The 23,414-nt window shown below is 35.9% G+C and overlaps 1 protein-coding gene across 1 annotated transcript in view; it reads right to left on the minus strand.

Annotated features, from left to right (window-relative positions):
* Positions 1–23,414, minus strand: part of UBR1 (ubiquitin protein ligase E3 component n-recognin 1) — a 137,337-nt gene that overhangs the window by 72,014 nt on the left and 41,909 nt on the right. Inside the window, exons 7-23 of the mRNA XM_023514258.1 lie at positions 21,661–21,723; positions 21,142–21,265; positions 20,663–20,770; positions 19,218–19,306; positions 17,291–17,389; positions 16,275–16,432; positions 13,235–13,334; positions 12,537–12,665; positions 11,590–11,770; positions 9,277–9,338; positions 8,891–9,001; positions 7,837–7,902; positions 7,510–7,611; positions 5,357–5,420; positions 2,574–2,698; positions 767–819; positions 415–427 (exon numbers count right to left, since the gene is read on the minus strand). Coding sequence (XP_023370026.1) covers positions 415–427; positions 767–819; positions 2,574–2,698; positions 5,357–5,420; positions 7,510–7,611; positions 7,837–7,902; positions 8,891–9,001; positions 9,277–9,338; positions 11,590–11,770; positions 12,537–12,665; positions 13,235–13,334; positions 16,275–16,432; positions 17,291–17,389; positions 19,218–19,306; positions 20,663–20,770; positions 21,142–21,265; positions 21,661–21,723 — 1,647 coding nt within the window. The remainder of the gene's footprint in view (positions 1–414; positions 428–766; positions 820–2,573; positions 2,699–5,356; positions 5,421–7,509; positions 7,612–7,836; positions 7,903–8,890; positions 9,002–9,276; positions 9,339–11,589; positions 11,771–12,536; positions 12,666–13,234; positions 13,335–16,274; positions 16,433–17,290; positions 17,390–19,217; positions 19,307–20,662; positions 20,771–21,141; positions 21,266–21,660; positions 21,724–23,414) is intronic.

A 23,414-nucleotide genomic window follows, 5' to 3' on the forward strand; every position in this document is an offset into this window, starting at 1 on the left:
CAGCAACCTCAAACTCCTGGGCTTAGGCGATTCTCTTGCCTCAGCCTCCCAAATAGCTGGGACTACAGGCGCCTGCCACAACACCGGCTATTTTTTGTCGGAGTTGTCATTGCTGTTTAGCTGGCCTGGGCTAGGTTCAAACCCGCCAGCCCTCGGTATATGTGGCCGATGCACTACCCACTGAACTATGGGGTGCCACCTCCATCCAATTCTTAAGTCAAATATTTCACTAATATTATTGGAGCATAAGAAAAACTACATACTAGCTTAAAAGTTATTTGAAACTAGTATTTAGCAATAAACACAGTAATAATAAGAAATTCACTACCAGTATCAATTTTTCAAATTCCAAGAATACAATTAAAATATTATTCCATTTTATATGCCTCAAAGAATGAAAGAATTATAAATTACTGTTTTATCTCTACTAGAAAAAAGATGAAAATTAGCATATAAAATAAAAATGCATAGAACAATATATGAAGTTATGGGAAAGAGACTGTCAGAAAGGTTTACTTGCTATCTAAAATCACCTAATGCACAAATGGATATTTCTCATTCACCTGCCCAAAACAATTATTTCTTCAATAAACATGCACTAAGTATCTACTGTGTGCACCTCATTCTCACCCCTTCTAATCTGCACTCCATTCTTTCTTACTCTTGGGAGTTTAGGCAAAAATTTCAGAACTTCTATTAAATATCCAAAGATAAAGAAAAGAGATCAATCTACCGCTAACAATAAGCATAAACATTAAGCACTTACTTAAATGTGGCCACTTTGTTTATGACATTCTCTAAGCCAGTTTCATTATTTTCCTGTTGAAACAATATTTTTGTTATTTTTACCTTCACGTAATGAGCAATTCTAATTCAAAAGACCAATATCTACTATAAAAAATAGGTCTAAAACCAGTTGTTTTAGAAGACCAATTTTTTATAAGACCTATGTATAAACTATATAAGAAAGAAATCTAAGTTTGCCTTCATATGTGCACACATACATAGTTTGCACAGAAGCCTGCACATGAGCGCACATACACACTATTACTAATAGTTTAAAGAAAAGCTTTCCTTTATGTAGTTAGTACATTCATCATCCACATCATTTAAGCACATGCTCTTGCTGTACAAATCCCTAAAATCAAGGTAACAATAAATGGGATCCAACTAGTAATCTATAGCAAAACACATGTCTCGATCTCCTAATATATTCTATGGTTTGCAATTACCATTTTTTTTTTCTGATTTGCCTAAAGTTTTCCTTAAAATTAGAAAACTAGTTTCTTATGAAGTCATTTAAAATCAGGGTAAGAATCTAATCAAGATATTACAGTAAGTTCATAGACTCCTATAGCCTTATAAAAATTAAGATATTTAGCTCCTGTTTTTAAAAATGTACTCAGGGTAAGCAACAAAAAGTTGGAGAATACCTTAAAGCATCTTTATTTTGCAAAATATGTTGTATACTACTACTGGTATGTGAGATTATTTTAGGTACCACAAAATCATGGATTTTTTAAAATTTTGAAGTTACTTACTTATTTTAATATGCATCAGGGAAAATGATATAGAATGTCAAGCCTCCTATTTCACAAATATTACTAAGATGCTAAGGAAAATGTGAGTTGCTATTACTAATAAAATGTAGTAAGAAATTGGTAGATAAATATACAAAAATTACAAAGGTGATAAACCAAATGACTGCAGTTTGAGAATCAGTTAACAATAAAACTAGAAGATACAAATGATTTGAGGGGTGGGGAGAATGACCAATAGAATGACCAAGTCAAAGCTTATCCCTATTTTACCTTTCTGGAAAGCCTTGATAGCACAGATAAGTATACTTCTTTTTGACGAATCACTTTTCTAATTCATATTCAAATCTCCGAGGAAAAAATATGAGACTCATAAGCTTTAGGACTATTATTATTTCAATTTCTATATATAAGAAAACAAAAATACCACCTGGTGACAGCCATGAGAATGCACCTTGCAGATCTCTAATTATAGGAAGCGTAAATGACCACGTGCCTCAGTTGCTGTGCTCTGGTCACACCAAGGCCAGGCTTTCCACCTGCTGCTCCCAGACAATGAGCAAGGCAAAGATACAAAAGCAGGCTCATCCTGGGAGATGTGGAAGAAGGTGCCAAAGCCCAGCAGTCTGGAATGCTTATATTTAATCTTCTCTCTTTATTTCACTGGGAGTTAGACTTGGTTCATAATCTGATAGCTCCCTCACCATTTTCTTTAATAAAATCTTAATGTTTTTGTTGTGAGATCCGCTTCTCAGAAGAACCAGATTAACACACCCCTTAAACAGTTTTAGTATTTTAGGGAACCCCTCCTTTGCTTCTGGAGAAATCTTATTTTAAACAAAAATCAAGGAGTTTCTCCTAGAATTAAAATTTATAGCACTAAAGGATGATTGGTGATTGGTTTATACCAATAAGGTAGTAATATAGAGCTTTTTGTTCAACAAATTTTCCTAAAATTTTGAAGTAGCCTTCAAAGAAAAAAAAACAACTATTCCATCTTGAGGTGAAAGGGGAAAAAAGCAGAATTGGACTTACATTCTCAGGTAAATTTTTGGCAATGGCACTGTGTGGCATGGGTTCAATGCAAAGCAAGTGAATAATTTCTCTCATTGTGACCTCTTCTTTGGTCACATTTCCCACTCCAGGCACATAACGCTCTCCTAATATAAATAATAAAAAGTAGAATAATTGCTTTCTGCTTAAATCTCAATCCACCAGAAGCACTTTACACACCAAAAATTGCATTAAATTAAGTCTATGAGAGAGAGACTGAAAATCATTTGAACATGTTCTTAAATCTGGACAATTTATTTATAGAAAGATAGTGGGAGAAAAATGAAGTAAATGAAAGAGAATCTAGGCTTTAACTTACTTACACACACACACACATATCCGTATACATACACATAATAAACAAAGGCCCCTCAATTAAACTAGCATATGTTTCTAATCCAGAAATATGGCAGATGGCATCTGAATGAGCAATGGCTATCACTGAATAGTTTTCTTTCAAGATCTTCCTTAATTTTGTCTCTACTTGTTATTTAAGAAAGTAAGTGAAAACTGAAAAATAAAATACTTAAAAATGTCTTTATGGGTTAAGTGACAGAACAGTAATATGTATCAGGGAATGACAAGTGTAAAAATGTCCTGGTGTCAACAGAATATAATTCCTGTAGCCTCAAAAAAGCTTTCATTGTCTGGCCTCATGTCACCACTGATTTTCAACACTACAATATCCACACAAAGTCCTGTGATAGCAACAAGAGCGTTACAAAGAAGGAAACCTTTTGCCTGAGAGATCTGTTAAATTCTACAAATTTGCCAAAGAATGCCTTTTTATTAAGTGAATTATTTTCTAATAGACTTGATCATCTTTACATCTGTAAAGCACTTTGTAATTTTCATATTTTTTCACTAAAACCAGTATCCCTTAGATTTTAGTGCTAGAATAAACCTTAGTGATCATGTAGATTACCTCCACATTATTCAAATCAGGACTCTGAGATCCAAAGAATGTAAATGGCATGTTCCTGATAGATGATAGGAAGGCTTAGATCTTCTAATTCCTAATACAGAATTTCTTTTCTTTATTAAGATAGTCTCACTCTCTTGTCCAGACTACAGTGCCATGGCATCAGCTGAGCTCACAGCAACCTCAAACTAGTTTCAAATGATTCTCCTGCCTCAGCATCCAGAGTAGCTGGGACTACAGGCACCTGCCACAATACCCAACTAATTTTTCTTTGCTTTTTCTTTCTTTTTTTATTTTTTTGAGACACAGTCTCACTATGTCACCCTGGGCAGCATGCTGTGGCATCACAGCTCACAGCAACCTCCAACTCTTGGGCTTCAGTGACTCTCTTGCCTCCTGAGTAGCTGGAACTATAGGCATCTGCCACAATGCCCAGCTGTCCTTTGGCTGTAGTTGTCACGTTTGTTTGGCAGGCCTCAGCTGGATTCAAACCCACCAGCTCCAGCCACTGAGCTACAGGAGCTGAACCAATAGCCAGCTAATTTTTCTGTTTTTAGTAGTGATGGGTCTTACTCTTGCTCAGGCTGGTCTTGAACTTCTGAGCTTAAGGGATCCTACCATGTCAGCCCCCCAGAGTGCTAGGATTATAGGTGTGAGCCACCATGCTCAGCTCCAGATATTTTTCTATTTCTTAATATTTTTTCCATTATAAAATCAGAGATAATTTTTTTCAACTAAAATGTTCACTCTTGAAAGTAATGAACTTAGGAGTATAGTAAGTATTACCTAAAAATCAAAGCACAAAGAAGCAAAAGCCCAATAAATTCAGGTAAACACAAAAACACTAAAATAATAGTAGCTATAATAAAATAGTCAAAATAGAATGTTGAAAATATACTACACTATTAGAAATTCCTCATATAATATTCTAAGGAGAAACAAAATTTTCCTCCAGTTTTCAGAATTTAATAAAGTATATAAGCAACTTCAAAGTATTTTACACATTTTCAATTTACTCATTTTTCCCTGTCAGTTTCTTACTAGCATATTCTGGACAGGAAGAAGTAGCAGCCTGGAAGATTTAATTCTCAGCAATAAAGGTTTAATATATATACTCTCTGCTCAGACAAGCAGCTAGTCCAGCAACTAGCTCTCTCTTAAAGAAGTAAAATGAACCCATGTTTACAGACTTAGCTAACAACTAGAATCCAGAAAATATTAAAACAAAACAGTGTCTGGTGCAGTAAAATGAAAGATATAAACCAGAATGAGAAGTCATGAAAAAGATGACGGCAATGGATGAATCCAGCTAATAAAATTAACAAGACTATGATAAAGTGTATATTTGTATTCAATAAGGTGGAATCTAGTGTTTCTGCAAGGAGTAGTTAATTTCAGCTGCATTATAAAACATTTCTATGGGTTAATGTCATAATAGCTTGATAAGCATTATTTTTCTGGCAAAGAACACTCTTTTTCCTTTCCGTAAGTAAACTTAAATCAAGTTCAACATGATCAATATTTGCACAAAGTCATTTAAGAGAATGATACAGTGAAAATATATTTTACTTATACCTGTGTTACATTTAAAATTTCTCATATATATGTGTGCACACACACACACACACAGTTTTTGACACTAAATGAGAAGTTTTTTTCATCTACATTTCTATCTGGGTTTATACCAGATCTTCAAACAAGTCCAAACATTACAAATCAGGTATTGAAAATCAAGATGTAATATCTGTGCTTTTTCAAAGTTGGTTCCTAAATGCTGTCATTTAAATGTTCTCTCTAAAAAGTAACCCATGTTCTACTTCAAAACATTTTGTTTTAATCTTACCCACAATATAGATGAGGACCTGAAGCATTTCTTCTATTAATGTATTATATTGTTTAATCAAATCCTACAGAATTGAAAAAGAACAAATCAGTTAGATAGGAACCACAAGCCTCCATAAAACATCCATGTCTGGATCAGACTCATGGTCCATCCAGTATTTTCTTTCAGAACACAGCACAGATAGTTACAATGTGAAATAGCTCCCTTTCTGATATCAAATTCAACAAGTTTCATACTACCTGGCACGTAATAAGAACTCAATTGTTAAACATTATCATTGTTTTCATTATCATTATTCTTAATATAGTCTTAAGTCAACAAATAAGCTTTAAGTCTTCCTCTATTATTAGCCTCCTCCTTATCTAGGTTAGTGAGAAAGTCAATTCAAATAAATTTAAGTTATGGTGAGAGCACTCTTCTCTAACATACCTCTTATTTAAGTATATCAAATCAAATATTCATTTTCATTAAGTGTAAAACACAACTAAAATTAACTTTGAATTTTATATATACACTGGCCCTTTGCAAATGACTTCTAATTTCAAAGACTAAAAAATGTGATTTCATGAATTTGAAGTAGTCAAAGGCTACTTTATAAGCTTGTACTTCAAATATTAAAATAATAAAGTGTGACAAAACACCAAGAGACAAATTACAAATTATAAAAAAACAACAAATATAATAAATGAAGAATTAATACCCTTACTAAATAGGGAGCTTTTCAAAAAAACAGAAGAAAGGTAAATACAGACAAGAACAGATAGCTCACTGCCAAAAAGAAGGAAAAGGTCAATAAAAATGAAAACATGGCTAACTTCACTGTTAAAGAAATGCAAGCTAAAATATAATCTTTCATCTATGAGACAATCAAGATTAAAAATTATCAGTGCCAGGCTTGGTGTTTGTAGCTCAGCGGCTAGGGCGCCAGCCACATACACCAAAGGTGGTGGGTTCGAACCCAACCTGGGCCTGCCAAACAATAATGACAACTACAACCAAAAAATAGCTGTGCGTTGTGGCGGGGTGCCTGTAGTCCCAGCTACTTGGGAGGCTGAGGCAAGAGAATCACTTAAAGCCAAGAGTTGGAGGTTGCTGTGAGCTTTGATGCCACAGCACTCTACTGAGGGCAACACAGTGAGACTGTCTCAAAAAAAAAAAAACAAACCAGTGCCACTACAGACGTACATACTACAGGAAAAACTTTAAATAGAAATAACTTTCTGAGAGCAATATGACAATATGTATTAAAAGCCTTAAGGAAGAATAGCCTACTTTATCCAGGAAATCCACTTCTAATAATTTATCTTAACAAAATAATTGACAAATGTTCAAACATAGAGGTACAGATGTTTCTAACTGTTGGTTTTTCTAGAAAAAACTCTTTGATAGCAGGAAACTAAAGTACTACATATAATACATTCATATAGTGCAGTACTAACCAGTTATTAAAAATGATAATTAAAAAATGATGATATAGTTGCATATCTATTTAATGACAAGAAAAAACCCTATCACAATATTTTGTTAGGCACAAAGAGAAGATTATAAAACAGCATATACAGAATGAAATAATTTTTGCTTTAAAAGCAAATAAGACACCAAAAAGTGATCATTTTGGCCAAGCACAGTGGCTCATGCCTCTAATTCTAGCACTCTGGGAGGCTGAGGCATGAGTATTGCCTGTGGTCAGGAATACAAGACCAGCCTGGGCAACAAAGCAAATTTATCCCTACAAAAAGTAAAAATAAAAATAGCTGGGCATGGTGGCATGTACCTATATGCTAGCTACTTGGGAGTCTGAGTCAGGAGGATCATTTGCACCCAGGAGTTCAAATGAATCTGCATGAACTATGATCATATCACTGCACTTCAGTCTGGGCAAGACCGTCCAAAAAGGAAAAAGGCGCTCATTTCCAGAAGGTAGTGCTTCATTTGATTACTTTTCTCTTTGTTAATCTACATATTCCAATTTTTCTAGAGTAAAAAGATCATATGTATAAATGCAAGCTATACATATATATACACACACATATATGTATGTATAGAGGTGATTTTTGGATGTTTAATTAAGAAACACACTTTTAAAGTATGACTAAAATACTAAGAATAATATTTTCTTTGGCATTAATTTGCTATCAGTTTCTGCTGCTTACCTGGTCTTTTGTAGATATGGTCTTCTTAAAAGCATCAGCAAGTTCATATCTTTGAAGTACCAGTAATAAGAACTTATTAGGATCCATTAAAGATGCACCAATCTGTAAAAGAAACCCAGCATCCTATTTCTTGGGTATTATATGAAGAAACATTTTGTTTCTTATAAGATTGTCATAAAATGATAAAATAAGTTTGCAGAAGATAATTTAGTAAGTTCACTTTTACAGAATGATGAGAAAAATTTTAAGTTGAAAATAATTATAATATCTTCTCTTATGATAAGGAATATAAGAGGGTTAAATATCAGAAGCAATTTAAATAGGTACCTGAAGCATGATAATATCTTTATCATACATTTCCTCTCTGCACTTAACATCTTGGTAATAAAACACCTATAAAATTAAAGGTAGAACAGAGGCTAAAATTATTATTTTATTTTAAGCAAAAATTTCAATAAAATCTAATCTTAAAACTTTAAGCTACAAAGCCCTAGAAATCCTTAGTGGTAAAAAATAAGTTGGAAATCTATGAATGATGTCAAGGGAATTGTGAGGATAAAGTAAAGAAAGAGGAAATGAAAACACTTCAGAGCTAAAAATACTCAGTATTAGTTATTCTCAGTATGTACAAAAGAATTTACTTTCCCTAAGTTTAAAATATCTATGCTTGAACACTATCTCTCTTCCAAGTGATCACTTTAAAAGTCCTACTTCCCTACCTTTTAGGAAAACACTTCTCCATATTTGGTCTAAGTAAGAAGGAAAAATTATAAAGTGGCCTTTGATTAAGAAAAATGGTGAGAAGACTAGAGGCCTCTAAGTAAGATAATCAAAAAAGAGCTATGTCAATGAGGAGGCTGCCGGTAGTACTACCAGCTTTTACCTCATCTATCTACTCAAGTACACTAGTTTTTTTTTTTTTTTTTTGAGACAGAGACTCAAGCTGTCCCCGTGGGTAGAGTGCTGTGGCATCACAGCTCACAGCAACCTCCAACTCCTGGGCTCAAGTCTCCTGCCCAAGTAGCTGGGACCACAGGCGCCCACCACAACACTTGGCTATTTTTTTTCAGTTGCAGCCATCGTTGTTTGGCGGCCCGGGCTGGGGATTCGAACCTGTCACCTTAGGTGTATGTGGCTGGCGCCTTAGCCACTTGAGCCACAGGAGCCGAGCCAGTTTTAATAATTGAAATGGAATGGTAAACAGGAAAAAAGGAGAAATGTCTGTATGGTCCCTAGAACTTTTATTTCTAAGAGTTTATACAAGAGAATAGACGAAAATACTCAGCAAAATCTAGGGCTCTAGGGTAAAATTATACAAAAGAAAAAAAAATCAGAAAATGAACACATTCAACAATATGAATATCAGACCCTGCCAAAATACCTGGCTAATGAGAGAGAGCCCATTTCTTCGCCACATCTCAGCAACAACCTGGGCAACCAATACCAGACAACGCAAAGGATATTCCACTAGTACCTCTACTTGAAAGTCCTCCTGAAACAGAGGAAGGTCAATTTCATTATTTCTCACAGGAATCAGATGTGTTTTAAGGTCATAGCACTATATATTCACCAGTTCTCTCATCTATAAAACAAACGTGCTTGAAGTAGATGACTTCTAAGTCCCTGTGATTCAGATTTCAATGCACTATTATGTCCATACAGACATAAAATTAGTAAGTGGGAATTATTCGGGAACGTTTCAAAATATTTTCTTTCCCAACGAATCAACCAAGAGATATTTAGAAATAGAATAGTAGATTCACTTACAAAAGGCACAAATTCATGCAGTCGTGAAACAGCACCCAGCCTGCTTAAACGCACATGAAGACCTAAAGTTAAAAAAAAGAGAGAGAAAATGAGAAAGTCATTAAACCCAGTCAAATATGTTAACTAGTTAATTCACTGAGTTTGGAAACTTGTATGATTTAAATGTATGTTCACTGAGATTAGAAATAATACTCTAAAATACAGAGTTTTTATTTCTAATTTAGAAACATTATTAACATACTTAAAATCCTACACTGTGCAAGGTGTGCTCAAACATTATATAAAAATAACATGCTGCCATTTAAGGTATGTATTCTGCTCTTAAGCATGAAAAAATGAAAAATTAACCTAGGTATTTTAAAAATAAAATATAAAAATCACATGATGTCAATTATGCCATATATAAACGTCAACTTAAAATGGATCAAAGACCTAAACAAAGGTGCTAAAGCTATAAAACTCTTGGCAGAGAACATAGGGAAAAGGCTTCATGACATTGAATTTGATAGAGCTTTTAGATATGACACCAAAAAATAGGCAACAAAAAATAAAACAGACAAGCCATACTTTATCTAAAACTATTATGCATCAAAGGACACTATCAACAGGGTAATAGGCAACCCACAGAATGAAAAAATATCTGCAAATTATATATCTGATAAGCAGTTCTATCCAAAATACATTAAAAAAAACTCTTTTATTTTTGCTGTTTAGTTATAACAATCTCATCAAGAAATGAGCAAAGCATGTGAAAAGACATTTCTTTAAAGATTCACAAATAGCCAATAAGCACATGAAAAGATGTTAAAAAATCATTAACCATTGAGAAAATGCAAATCAAAACCATAAGATACAACTTCACACCCATTAGAATGACTATTATCAAAAACCAGAAAATAACAAATGTAGGCATACATGTGTTGGCAAGGACGCCAAGAAATTGCAATACTTGTATGTTGATGATGGGAATGTAAAATGCGGCAGCTGCTATAGAAAACAACATGGTGGTTCCTCAAAAAATTAAAGAATTAAAAAAAAATTAAGAATTCTCAGAGTCGGGGCTCGGCGCCTATAGCTCAACCAGCTAAGGCGCCAGCCACGTACACCTAAGGTGGTGGGTTCGAATCCCCAGCCCGGACCCACCAAACAACAATGACGGCTGCAACCAAAAAAATAGCCGGGCGTTGTGGCGGGCGCCTGTGGTCCCAGCTACTTGGGAGGCAGAGGCAAGAGACTCGCTTGAGCCCAGGAGTTGGAGGTTGCTGTGAGCTGTAATGCCACGGCACTCTACCCAGGGGGACAGCTTGAGGCTCTGTCTCAAAAAAAAAAAGAATTCTCTGAGTCCCAGAAATTCCACATCTAAGTATATACTTCTAAAAACTAAAAAAGCAAGGACTTGAACAATTATATGCTCATGTTCATAACAGCATTATTCACAATCCCCAAAAGGTGGAAGTAACCTGAATATCCAGCAATGGATGAATGAATTAAAAGAATGCAATATATACATATAATGGAATATTATTCAGCCTCAAAAAGAAAGGAAATTCTAACACATACTGCAACATAAACCTTGCAGACATTCTGCTAAGTGAAACAAGCCAATCTCAAAAGGATAAATACTGTGTATATGATTCTACTTATATGAGGTAGCTAGAGCAGACAAATTCCTAGAGATAGAAAGTAGAGTAGTGGTTGCCAGGGACTGTGAGGAGGAGGAAACAAGGAGTTGTTATTTAGTATTATTACATTTCATTTTGGAAGTTCTACTTTTGAAATATGAAAAGGTTCTGGAGATGGATGGTGTTGGTGGTTGCATAACAATGCAACTGAACTATACACTTAACAATGGTTAAAATGGTTAAGTTTTGTTATGTATATTTTACAATGAAAAATAAAAAATTATACACCTTAATAAAGTTGTCAAAAAAGAAAACACCTGCCAGATGAGGGGCCAATTTATATGGAAATGCAAAGGATTAAAGAAAATCTATGATTTCTTCCTTTTAGTCGCAGAGGAACAATGGTATGAACAATACACTAGTGAAACTGGGCAGAGAGGAGGATTAGAAACCAGCAACAAGATTTTATATTTAAATTTGGATGGGTGATGAGTTACCATGTAGTCCTCAAGTATATATACCATATGGATCTATTAACTGACCTAAATAAAACAAGGTCCAGATAAACAAGCATCCTTAAATAGAGTTTGTACATACTGAACATAGAAGAAAATAGAAATTAATCTACTACTTTGAATGTCTAGAAAACAAAACTAACAAAAAATGCAATAAGCAAAAAACACTCACTCACCAGCAAGAGTCCTAGAGAGTGGCAGATGTATGCTTACAAGATCCTCAGACACTCTGTAGGACTTAGTTTCCAAAGTATGACCACACAATTGTACTACCGTCTTGCTACCACATATGAAATTTGTACTGCACCTCATCACAGCTTTGTGACATTCTTTATAGGCCACAAGTAAAAGTTCTTCCTAAAAGGAAAATAAAAACTCCAATCAGCCAATGAGTTGTCTACTTAACCAGTCATCATTCAATAAATATTTACTAAATACGAGCATAAAATTGTTCCATGTGTACTAGGCCACCTCCATAGGATGTGCAAACCAGTAGGAAATCAAAGATTACACATAAAACTTACAATCAAAGTTAAAAAGTTTAAATACTCTATAAATAGTACAAACTAATTGCATCTGAACTAGGTGTCCAAAAAAAAAAAGTCTACATGGTCCTAAATAAATGTCTAAACATTTTAAAAATATATACAGGGCCCCAAAAATGTATACGTATTTTAAGAAAGGAAAAAACTGTATTAAAAATGTTATACACAAGTAACATTTGACTTCTGCAATTATAAGAGATGCTCAAACATGACTTGTATTCATCTTTTCTTACTGGTATATATTGAGTAGAGTTTTGATACAGTTTTGTCCTTTCTTAAAATGTGTATATATATTTTTGGTGCACACTCTTTCTTTTACTCTCTCTTTATATATGTGTATTTTCTTTTAAACCCTGCTATTCCCCTCAAATAAGCGAAACTACCAAGGATTACATTTTCTAATCAAGTATAAAATACAGGATTTTCCTCCTGAATTTAATAAGATAAATTCAAATATATGAAAAACTACTATAAATAATTAAAACTTTACATTAAGGAAGCTCTGACATAAAACTACACTATTAATAACCACTAAAGAACTTAAAAAGGCACTGTTCCCACAAACAAATTTCACTTACATCACAAGCACACCACTCCTGGAACATAAGTAAAATATTCTTCAGCTGCATCTGTATAGCAATGGCAGCCTCCCAGTCAGGATCTACTTCAATGTGCTGCCCAACCTGTCTTCTGATTTCTTCCATTCCCTGCAAGAAAATATGGGTCAACATATATTTATATGGGCCCTTTCGCCTTACTCTATTGGAAAATATAAAATTGTCAGGACTCACATTCATGTACGTATAACATTTTAACATGGTTGCTTTATTGGGTCAGAGTACCCAGGTTCAAATTCTACCTTCCAGGGGTATAGCTCTGGGACAGAATATCTGAATGCAAATCTCAGCATTTCTAGCTGTGTGACCCTGGGCAAATTATTTCTAGACTTTCACTCGTTATATATAAAGTGAGAATAATAGTAATACCTCATAAGATTGCAATGAGGTTCAAAATAAACAGTACATGTAAAGTGACTACACATTTGTCACATGATTAAGCATTCAATAAATAGTACCAGTAATAGCAGTAGTAAACTAAAATATATAGAAAGGTCTATTAAAGCAGGGTCAGTTAGTCAATGTCTAAATCTTATTTCTACTTTGCTAAATCAATTCTCATATTAAAACCACAATTTGCTTTAAAAAGGAAGAAGACAACTAGAGTTAAAGTTCTTAAAATAAACTCCTCCTATTAATGCATAGAATTATCATCATACCTGCATACAGGTAAGAATCTTCAAAAAAGATCGAAAACCTTCAAGGAACTGCATTCTTAATCTCTCTGTCCATATTGCGGGCTTGCTGATCAAGATATACCTATCATTTCAAGAAAGAAATACTTCATGTTCTTATTTTGAGACAATTTTAAAGCTCTCAGGGTTATACACAATGTTATTTTACTAAAATTATGGATTCTCATTTCTTACAATAATTAGAAGTGTTGAGCAAAGCTAGATTTATTTATTGTTTTATTTTAAATACAACCTGGAAAATATGAATACTCCACAGAGGAAGGTATCAATCTAAGCTTGACTTTTCCACTTACTGTCCCCCTCAGAGGTTTGTCCGAGTTAAGTGGACCTAGAAGCAAACTGGCCTACCACAGCTGACTCTAGAAAAGCATGGTACAGCTTTCCTGCAACTGTTTCTACAAATCCAAAGAACTAGCTGACATCCTTTCACCCTAGGGCGATTTGGAAAAGACTTTCTACCTCCAAATTTTCATAGCCCAGACCCTGGAATAAGGATATAACATCAAGAGGCACTATTTTCAAGACAAAAATCTTTCAAGTATATAAAAGACTAAATTATTTCTAAGTTGGTTTGGAAACTTACTTGTTTTCATCCCTCCATAACTTGCTAGGACTTGAAATAATTTATCTTAGAGCTTTGTTTTGTCTTAATATATTCTTTTTTTTTGGAGATATAGTTTATGTCCCCCTCGGTAGAGTGCCGTGGCCTCACAGCTCACTGCAACCTCAAACTCTTGGGCTTAAGTGATTTTCTTGCTTCAGCCTCCTAAGTAGTTGGGATTACAGGCACCCGCCACAACACATGGCTGTTTTTTTGTTTTTGTTGTTGTTGCAGTTGTTATTGTTGTTTAGCTGGCCCAGGCTGGGTTCAAACCTGCCAGCCTGGGGAAATGTGTAGCCAGTGCCCTACCCACTGAGCTATAGGCACTGCCTGTCTGAAAATATCCTAAAAAGTAATTTTGGGGCCAGGTGTGGTGGCTTACATTTGTAATCCTACCACTCACGGAGGCCAAAGTGGGAGGATCCCTTGAGCTTATAGGTTCCAGACCAGCCTAAGAAAGGAGTCAACATCACTACTAAAAATGGAAAAAGTTAGCTGGCTGTTGTGGAGGGCTCCTACAGTCCTAGCTATTTGGGAGGCTGAAGCAGGAGGATCGCTTGAACCCAGGAGTTTGAGGTTGGTACAAACTAGGCCGATGCCATAGCATTTTAGCCTAGGCGACAGAAGGAGATTCTTTCTTTTTTTTTTTTTGAAGTCTATGATTTATTGAAAAGTTGATCTGTCTTAACTCTTACAATTTTACCATCTATTTCTAAAATAAATGGAAATTTATTTCCTTTAGGTTCAATGATCCCAAATGTGATTTCAACTTGAGTTTAAAAAGAAAACTCTCAGCTTGGTGCCTTTAGCACAGTGGTTATGGCGCCAGCCACATACACCAAGGCTGGCAGATTCAAACCCAGCCTGGGCCAGCTAAAACAACAATGACAAATGCAACCAAAAATACTCGGTGCTGTAGTGGGCACCTGCAGTCCCAGTTACTCGAGAAGTTGAGGCAGAGAACTGCTTAAGCCCAAGAGTTGGAGGTTGCTGTGAGCTGTGAGGCCATGGCAGTCTACCAAGGGCAACCTAGTAAGACTCTCAAAAAAACCCAAAAAGGGTGGCACCTGTGGCTCAGTGGGTAGGGAGCCGGCCCCATATACCAAGTGTGGCGGGTTCAAACCCGGCCCAGGCCAAACTGCAACAAAAAAAATAGCCAGGTGTTGTGGCAGGCACCTGTACTCCCAGCTACTCAGGAGGCTGAGGCAAGGAAAGGAATTGCCTAAGTCCAGCAGTTGGAGGTTCCTGTGAGCTGTGTGACCCCACAGCACTCTACTGAGGGCAATAAAGTAAGACTCTGTCTCTATAAAAACAAACAAACAAAAAAATAAAACACCTCTCAATCCTCTTCAGGGAGAAAGACTTAAACTCCTGATGAACATCAATACAATGGCATATACACAGTCATCCCTCAGTACCCATGTGAGATTGGTTCCAAGTCCTTGCATAAATACCAGTATCCACAGATGCTCAAGTCGTTGGTATAAATGGCACAATATTTTCATATCCTCCTGTACATTTTAAATCATCTCTAGATTATTTATATACTTAATGCAATGTGAATACTATGTAAATAGCTGTTATACTATATTGTTTAGGAAATAATGACAAGAAAAAGTCTGCATATGTTCAGTAAAGACAGTTTTTAACTGAATTTTTTTTTTTTTTTTTGAGACAGAGTCTCATTATGTCACCCTTGGTAGAGTTCCGAGGCATCACAGCTCACAGCAACCTCAAACTCCTGGGCTTAAGTGATTCTCTTGCCTCAGTCTCCCAAGTAGCTGGGACTACAGGCGCCTACCACAAAGCCCGGCTATTTTCTGTTGCACTTGTCATTGTTGTACAGCTGGCCGGGGCCAAGTTTGAACCCACCAGCCTCAGTGTATGTGGCTGGCTCCATAACCACTGTACTATCGGTACAGTGATTATTGATTATTTTTGACCCACAGTTGTTTGAATACACAAATGTGGAATCCACGGATAAAGAGGGCTGACTGTGTATGAAAAAGGGAATTAAAAAGAAATTTATATCAACAGATCACCTGAAACGATGTAAAAAGAGACTACGTAAGAAGAATACAACCCAAGTATGTGAGTGGAAGTGAGTGAAAGGATGGTAATTACAATGGAGGTTCATTTGGTGACCCCCAGGAAAACTCCAACTTCCTCAGACTTCACCTCAGTACCTTCTTTATTAATCTGGTTTTACAACTCTAAAAGCAGCCTTCACTGAAGACATTAACACAAGGCAGAAACAGTTTTTTGTACTAGACATCATTATAAAGGGAATCCTAGATAACCAAAAGGATCAGATGTTTACCTATAAGACAGAGTAAATAAGACAGAGCAAATAAACACACTGTGTTTAACAGGTGACCTCACCTTTTGACTTCAGCAACTTACTTTAGGTCACATATTACTGCATATACTCTTCCCAATTTGTCCTGGCTATAACCCTGGAAATTGAATTTATTGTTCCTGTCCAAGTACTCAGGTAAAACTTCTAGCAGAGTTTCAGTAATGACAGAGATAACATTCTGCTCTTCAATAAGATGTCGAGCCTGCAGAATATTTCAAGAATACAGTCTTTAGCGTTAACTTTATTTATTCATTCATTTGGTTGGCCAGTAAGTCATTTTTAATAAATGTTGTTAAACATAATCTTTAATCTCACAGAACAGCAACTACTAAGAAGTTATTTTCTAAAAATTAAAATTCTCTACTTCTTAGTAAGTGGAAAACATACATCCAGACACCCCAAGCTCATTATACAGGTTATACTGTTGATCATCAGTTATCACACAATGAACAAAGTAGAACAAAGATATACTTCATGGGTTCTATCACATTACTATCTATTCTGGAACTTCCCCTTCACCCCAGGCCACATTCTCTGGCCTTTTGAAAAGGTAAAATAGGAATATTAAACCAAACTGTCAAATGAAACAGGAAAAGTAATACAACAAGGACAGAGAATCTCCCACTCTCCTCCCAGGCCTCAGGGGCACCCTCTTACACAAATGCTTGAGCAGCACACCCTCCTACGTCTTAGCTTGATCTTGCTCCATCTACTCTCCTCCCCCTAACAATAACTAGAGAACAAAATACTCTTTTGTTAAAAAAAGAATTTTAGTACTGAAAAGATGGTGCTCCTAAATTACTCTAGAAAGTGAGAAACTAGATCTGGGTGTCATCTGCAAGGATCAGGAAATTTGGACAAAGGTAGTGCCTCGTCCTTGGGTGACACTATAGTATTATTCACATGCAGGTACTACTGAAGTATTCTTCAAATATTCCAAATAAAAATAGCCCAACTTAGTGATTCTAAGTGATTATTTTCATTTGATTCAACATTAAATAAAATTCTTACAAAGCAAAACAAGTTTTACTCAGAAAGACTGAAAAGAAATAATGCATACCAGAGTAGGAACAGTAAACATCTGAACTGAAAGTGCAGTTACAGAGATACTTCTGTCATGATCATCACTGATATATTCTTTCTGCAGCTGTTTATAATACTAAAATATACAAGCAGAGATTCAATTATAATTACTAAAAAAATCTTTACCGCAAGGTATCACAATCAGCAGATATCCTAGAGAATAACAAAAGATCAAATAGGAATTCAGCTATCTAATCTAGCAAAGTTGGAAAAACTATTAAAATAAGCAAATGCGGACCAGGCGTGGTGACTCATTCCTGTAATCCTAGCACTTTGGGAGGCTGAGGTGGGTGGACTGCTTGAGCTCAGGATTTTAAGACCAGCCTGAGCAAAATCGAGACCTTGTCTCTAAAAAATAGCCAGGTGTTGTGGCAGGTGCCTGTAGTCCCAGCTACTTAGGAGGCTGAGGCAAAAGGATTGCTTGTGTCCAAGAGTTTGAGGTTGCTTTGAGCTATGATGCCATGGGACTCTACCAAGGGCGACAAAGTGAGACTCTGTCTCCAAAAGAAATAAATAAGCATACTCACTTGCACGTGCATACACACAGAGATAAAAAATCGGAGAACTGCAATGGTGCGGTTTACCCTTTCTCTAAAAAGCATCTGGGGCAATCTTTAACAGCTTTGGTGGTATAAGGCAGGGGATATATTCAAAGTACTATATTTACACAACTAACATGACCCAGAAAACCAACCAATCATATTGAATGCAGCCTTAGAGTGGATGCTAGCTGCAAATAACTTCTTATCCATGCTGGTATATAAAAGCTAAAGCATCAACCCTGAGAACAAAAATAATAATATAGCCAGTCATATGTCAAGAATCTATTATGTGTATGCACAGAGTTGGATATTTCACCCATATATTCAATTTTATCCTCCAGAATGCCTACAAAAAATAAGAGGTAACCATGGTGTACAAAAAAAAATCTAAGGAGAAAGATTAGCTTTTGTATAAGAAAAAATTCCACTTCAAATCACACATATGGTCCAATATTGTATCTTTAAAGAGCTTTACAAGAATAGAGTTGATATCTTGAGTTGCCATCATCTGTGAAGGATTAGACATATACCAAAAGTCTTTGTCACTTTTAACAATTTACATATAAAATCCAGGGAATCCAGGTATTTTATACCAGTGCCATTTGCCTATAAAAAAATCATTATTGCTCTCTCTCTGCTTCCAATTCCATCCTGGGTCCTATATGTCTTATGTCTTACAGAATTGTGTGCAACTCAAAATCAAAAGAAATTAACTACCGGTAGCATTTATTGGATACCTTACTGTAAGACCCAGTAAAAGACTTAAAGAAGTCTCTGTTTTGTGTAACCTGGCAATCTAACTTGGTAGACAAATGGATACAAGTTAAAGAGATATACAACAGATGAATAAAACAACATAAAAAAGCTATAATTCAACCCTTGTATTTTAGCTTCAAAGAGTTAAGTATAAATCTTGGCCACCTAACTGTCTCCCTTTGGCATGGATATTTGTTGTTCTTTCTTGCTATTCTTTTCAGTCAGTCACTTCTATTGCTTCTCAATCTTTTGACTAAGATGAAGTGTGCAATCTATTTTTACCAAATGGTCACTTCTACTCTTAATATAATTTTACTAATAGGCAAATAAATGACCAGGAAGAACAAATGCCATGTGTGAATGTGCTCTACCTAGGCAAATAGGTCACTTTACACCTATCTCTTTTCTAAGATTGCTGCTTTCATAACAGCAAATGTCATTTGTGAAAGTATCTATGCAGCATAAAATAATGAACTTAGACGAAGAAATAAATCATAAAATTCAATTCTTTTGATTCATAATTATCCTTTTTATAGGATTTATATCACTTATAAAAACTGCCTTCTATTTCTACTTATTGATATCTATTTATAAAAGAGCAATTACCTTTACAAATTCCATAGCAAAGAGTTTTTTGTATCCCATCTCCATAAAAAAACTGCTGAAGATCAATTCATGAAGGATCTTACGGGCACCTGTAGATCATTTTGGAGGTAGGGGGTAGGGTGAAGGGAAATCACCAAGGCAAAAAACAGAAACATTCCAGCTATTAGAAGTTACAGAATATGAAAATACTTCAAGTAATAATAGACCTCAAAAACTCAAATATGAAAAGCACTTATTGCATTAATATTCAATAGCTAGAATTTAAAATACATACATACCCATATATTGCCTTTTCCCTCTTTTTCTGCATCTCTAACACCACTTCATTTTATCCTCTCCCAACTTGTTCATTCTTTTTCATGCTATTTTCACTCAAACCTACTCTTCCTCTATGCTCTTCCTTCTCCATATCTTTAGCCTTTCTCTCAACTTGTACCTTTTACTCTTCATTTACATTTTGAAAATGAAAACTAATGTAGCTTTAATAATGGCACTACTACAAATATATATATATTTAATAATGGCACCACTACTACAAATATATATATATATTGTGTATAATATATACACCCATAGTATATATGTATACTATACATATACATACACACATATATATATATATATATATATATATAAAATCTTTTTGACTAGCCTGAATAAGAGAAAAAACACTATAATGAAAAACCAACAGGTCAGGTGTGATAGCTGACACCTATAATCATAGCACTGTGGGAGACTAAGGCAGGTAGATTGCTTGAGCTCAGGAGTTTGAGACCAGCCTGAGTTAAGAAAGAGATCCCGGCTCGGCGCCTATAGCTCAACCGGCTAAGGCGCCAGCCACGTACACCTAAGGTGGTGGGTTCGAATCCCCAGCCCGGACCCGCCAAACAACAATGACGGCTGCAACCAAAAAATAGCCGGGCGTTGTGGCGGGCGCCTGTGGTCCCAGCTACTTGGGAGGCGGAGGCAGGAGACTCGCTTGAGCCCAGGAGTTGGAGGTTGCTGTGAGCTGTAATGCCACGGCACTCTACCCAGGGGGACAGCTTGAGGCTCTGTCTCAAAAAAAAAAAGAAAGAGATCCCATCCCTACTAAAAAATGAAAATTTAGCCAGGCATAACAGCATAATCCCAGCTACTTGGGAGGCTAAGGCAGGAGGATTGTTTGAGTCCAGGAATTTCAGGTTGCAGTGAGCTATGATGACATCACTGTACTCTAGCCACAGCAACAGAACAAGACTACTTCAAGAAAAAAGAAAAAAGCAACATCCCTTGGGTTTAGCACAGAAGAATGGATTGGTTAAAGTTTACCTTCATATATATTATCTTAGCAATCAAGATCACAGATTTAACAACTAATTTAATAAATAAAATAAATTATAGCTTCCCTTTAAGGGCATAATCTTCCTTCACTTCCTGGAAAGCAGTATAAGCAAAGGTCTACTTACCTTTATAAAGCTTTGCATCCCAAAGCATTAACCTGCTTATGAGACAGGGATTCTCAGAGCCAGGTTCTTCTCTAAGACATGCTTGGCAAAAGATTTGCCTAAAGTCACCTACAAAAGAAATCACATAACTTTTATTCTTATAAAATTGCACCTAAAAGTACATTTCCTATAATATGTGAAAAGACTAACATTAATCTTCCACACTTGATGTCAAGAATAATTCTGCCAACATCAAATACACAAGTCAATAAAAGGTATTATTTGATATTATACAATTTTGAAAGAATAACCTATGATATTGTACATCTGAAATAATACCCTATCCTATCCATTTGAAATGCAATTCTGAAAATTAATTAAAGTGTATAAAACAAAAAGAAAGAAATTTTATTTCATACTCAACGATATTTTAAAATTTGGGGCTATAAAGAACATAGTATTTTGTTAGAAATTTAAAAAAAAAAAGGCTATATGCTTACTTGAATAGCTCATAATTTTGTTCATCCAGGAGCCAAGACGCAAAGCAAATTTCTGATGAGCCATAACCTCAGAGTGCAATACTTCTACATGAAGTGGATGTTGAGAGACATTTTCCGAATGACTCTATAAGTGAAGGAAATATTAAAACAACAAAAAACTAGTAATTAAATTTTGCTTTTAGCAAAGTGATCTATCCTTCAAAAAAAAAAAAAAAAAAAAGAAAGAAAAAAATACATATAACCCTGCCAGTTTTAAATTTCTGTATCTAAGTGTCCCAACACTCTCTTTACTTAAGATGTCAAACTACTTCCACAATATGATCACACTTATCACTCTACTTGGGCTATTGTTTTTTGGGGGGTTTTTTTGCAGTTTTTGGCCGGGGCTGGGTTTGAACCTGCCACCTCCAATATATGGGGCCAGCTCACTCCTTGAGCCATAGGTACCACCCCTACTTGGGCTTTTGTAATGAACATTCCTCTTAAAATTCTCTTTTTGTTTCTAAATCAGAAAGTTACCTTTATATCCTCCTTTGCTTCTTGGCAAGCAGAATAAACACCTGCTTTAACAGCCCGGCGACCCTAATGACAGACAAAAATGAGAATTAGGTAGCGGAATGATAACTATAACCAGCAAGTAACATATAGTCCAAAGACCTAATGAAATCTCAATTATTAACCACTTGACTAGAAGTTGGAGGATTCCAGGATAAGTCCTAGAAGACCTATATAAATGTTTAATGCCTTTATAAAGCATGAGAACTTTCCATTGCTCTAGGAAAGAAGTTCTATAATTTTAGGATGTTGAGGCTCGGCGCCTAATAGCTGACACCTATAATCATAGCACTGTGGGAGACTAAGGCAGGTAGATTGCTTGAGCTCAGGAGTTTGAGACCAGCCTGAGCAAAAGCAAGATCTTATTTCCAAAAATAGCCAGACAGTGTGGTGGGTGCCTGTAGTCCCAGCTACTTGGGAGGCGGAGGCAGGAGACTCGCTTGAGCCCAGGAGTTGGAGGTTGCTGTGAGCTGTAATGCCACGGCACTCTACCCAGGGGGACAGCTTGAGGCTCTGTCTCAAAAAAAAAAAAAAAAAAAAAAAAAATTTTAGGATGTTGAGTTTCTTACCTGGCAGAAATGCCAGTGCTTTACTTATAGTGTACTCTTTATCTCAGATAATAATGACTCAGATTTACTAAATTCTTGCTATGTGTTTTAAATACTTTCATGAGAGCCAGGCATAGTGGCTCAGGCCTATAATCCTAGCACCAAGGGAGGCCAAGACAGGTAGATTGCTTGAGCTCAGGAGTTTGAGACCAGCCTGAGCAAAAGCAAGATCTTATTTCCAAAAATAGCCAGACAGTGTGGTGGGTGCCTGTAGTCCCAGCTACTTGGGAGGCTAAGACAAGAGGATCACTTGAGCCCAGGAATTTGAGGTTTCTGTGAGCTGTGATGCCATAGCACTCTATTGGGGGTGACAAAGTGCAACTCTATCTCAAAAATAAATAAATACATAAATACTTTCAAGAATGAATTTAGAGCTCTTCAATGTGTGTTACATAACATATTTGTGGTCTATGAATAGGTTGGAAGTACAGCCAGCCTGTTAATTCCTAAAGCCCTGAAGGCAGCCAAGCAAAGTCTCAGTAGCACTCCTTGCAGCACATTCTTTTACCCACCTGTAGAAATTTATCGTTTTCTATGTGTGCCGGGTGAAAAAGTCAGGAAGGGCTGTCTTCCTCATTCAACCTTTACACTGATCTTGTAAGGAAAGTTATTTGTCCCCAAATCAAAAGACTCAAGAATCCATGACAAGCACTCCATCTCTAGAGCCTGCACTTCTAACCATACTATAACATTCTGTATTATTTTATTTTATTTTTTTGAGACAGAGTCTCACTATGTTGCCCTCAGTAGAGTGCCATGTTGTCACAGTTCATAGCAACCTCAAATTCTTGGGCTTAAGCAATTCTCTTGTCTCAGCCTCCCAAGTACCTGGGAGTATGGGCGTCTGCTACAATGCCTGGCTGTTTTTTGGTTATAGCTGTCATCGTTGTTTGGCAGGCCCAGGCTGGATTCAAACCTGCCGGCTTTGGTGTATGTGGCTGGCACCCTAGCTGCTGAGCTACAGGCACTGAGCCTAATATTCCCTCTTTAGCTCCTCAGAATGTAAGAACCACCTGAATATATTCGCACTATTAATTATATCAGCAAGGTTGTGATTACAGAGAAAAAATACACAAAAAGCAAGCCATAAGAGTTTTTTTTTTTTTTTTT

The sequence above is a fragment of the Otolemur garnettii genome, unplaced genomic scaffold (genome assembly GCF_000181295.1).
Source record: "Otolemur garnettii isolate 467f Iridium unplaced genomic scaffold, OtoGar3 scaffold00050, whole genome shotgun sequence".
Taxonomy (NCBI): Eukaryota; Metazoa; Chordata; class Mammalia; order Primates; family Galagidae; genus Otolemur; species Otolemur garnettii.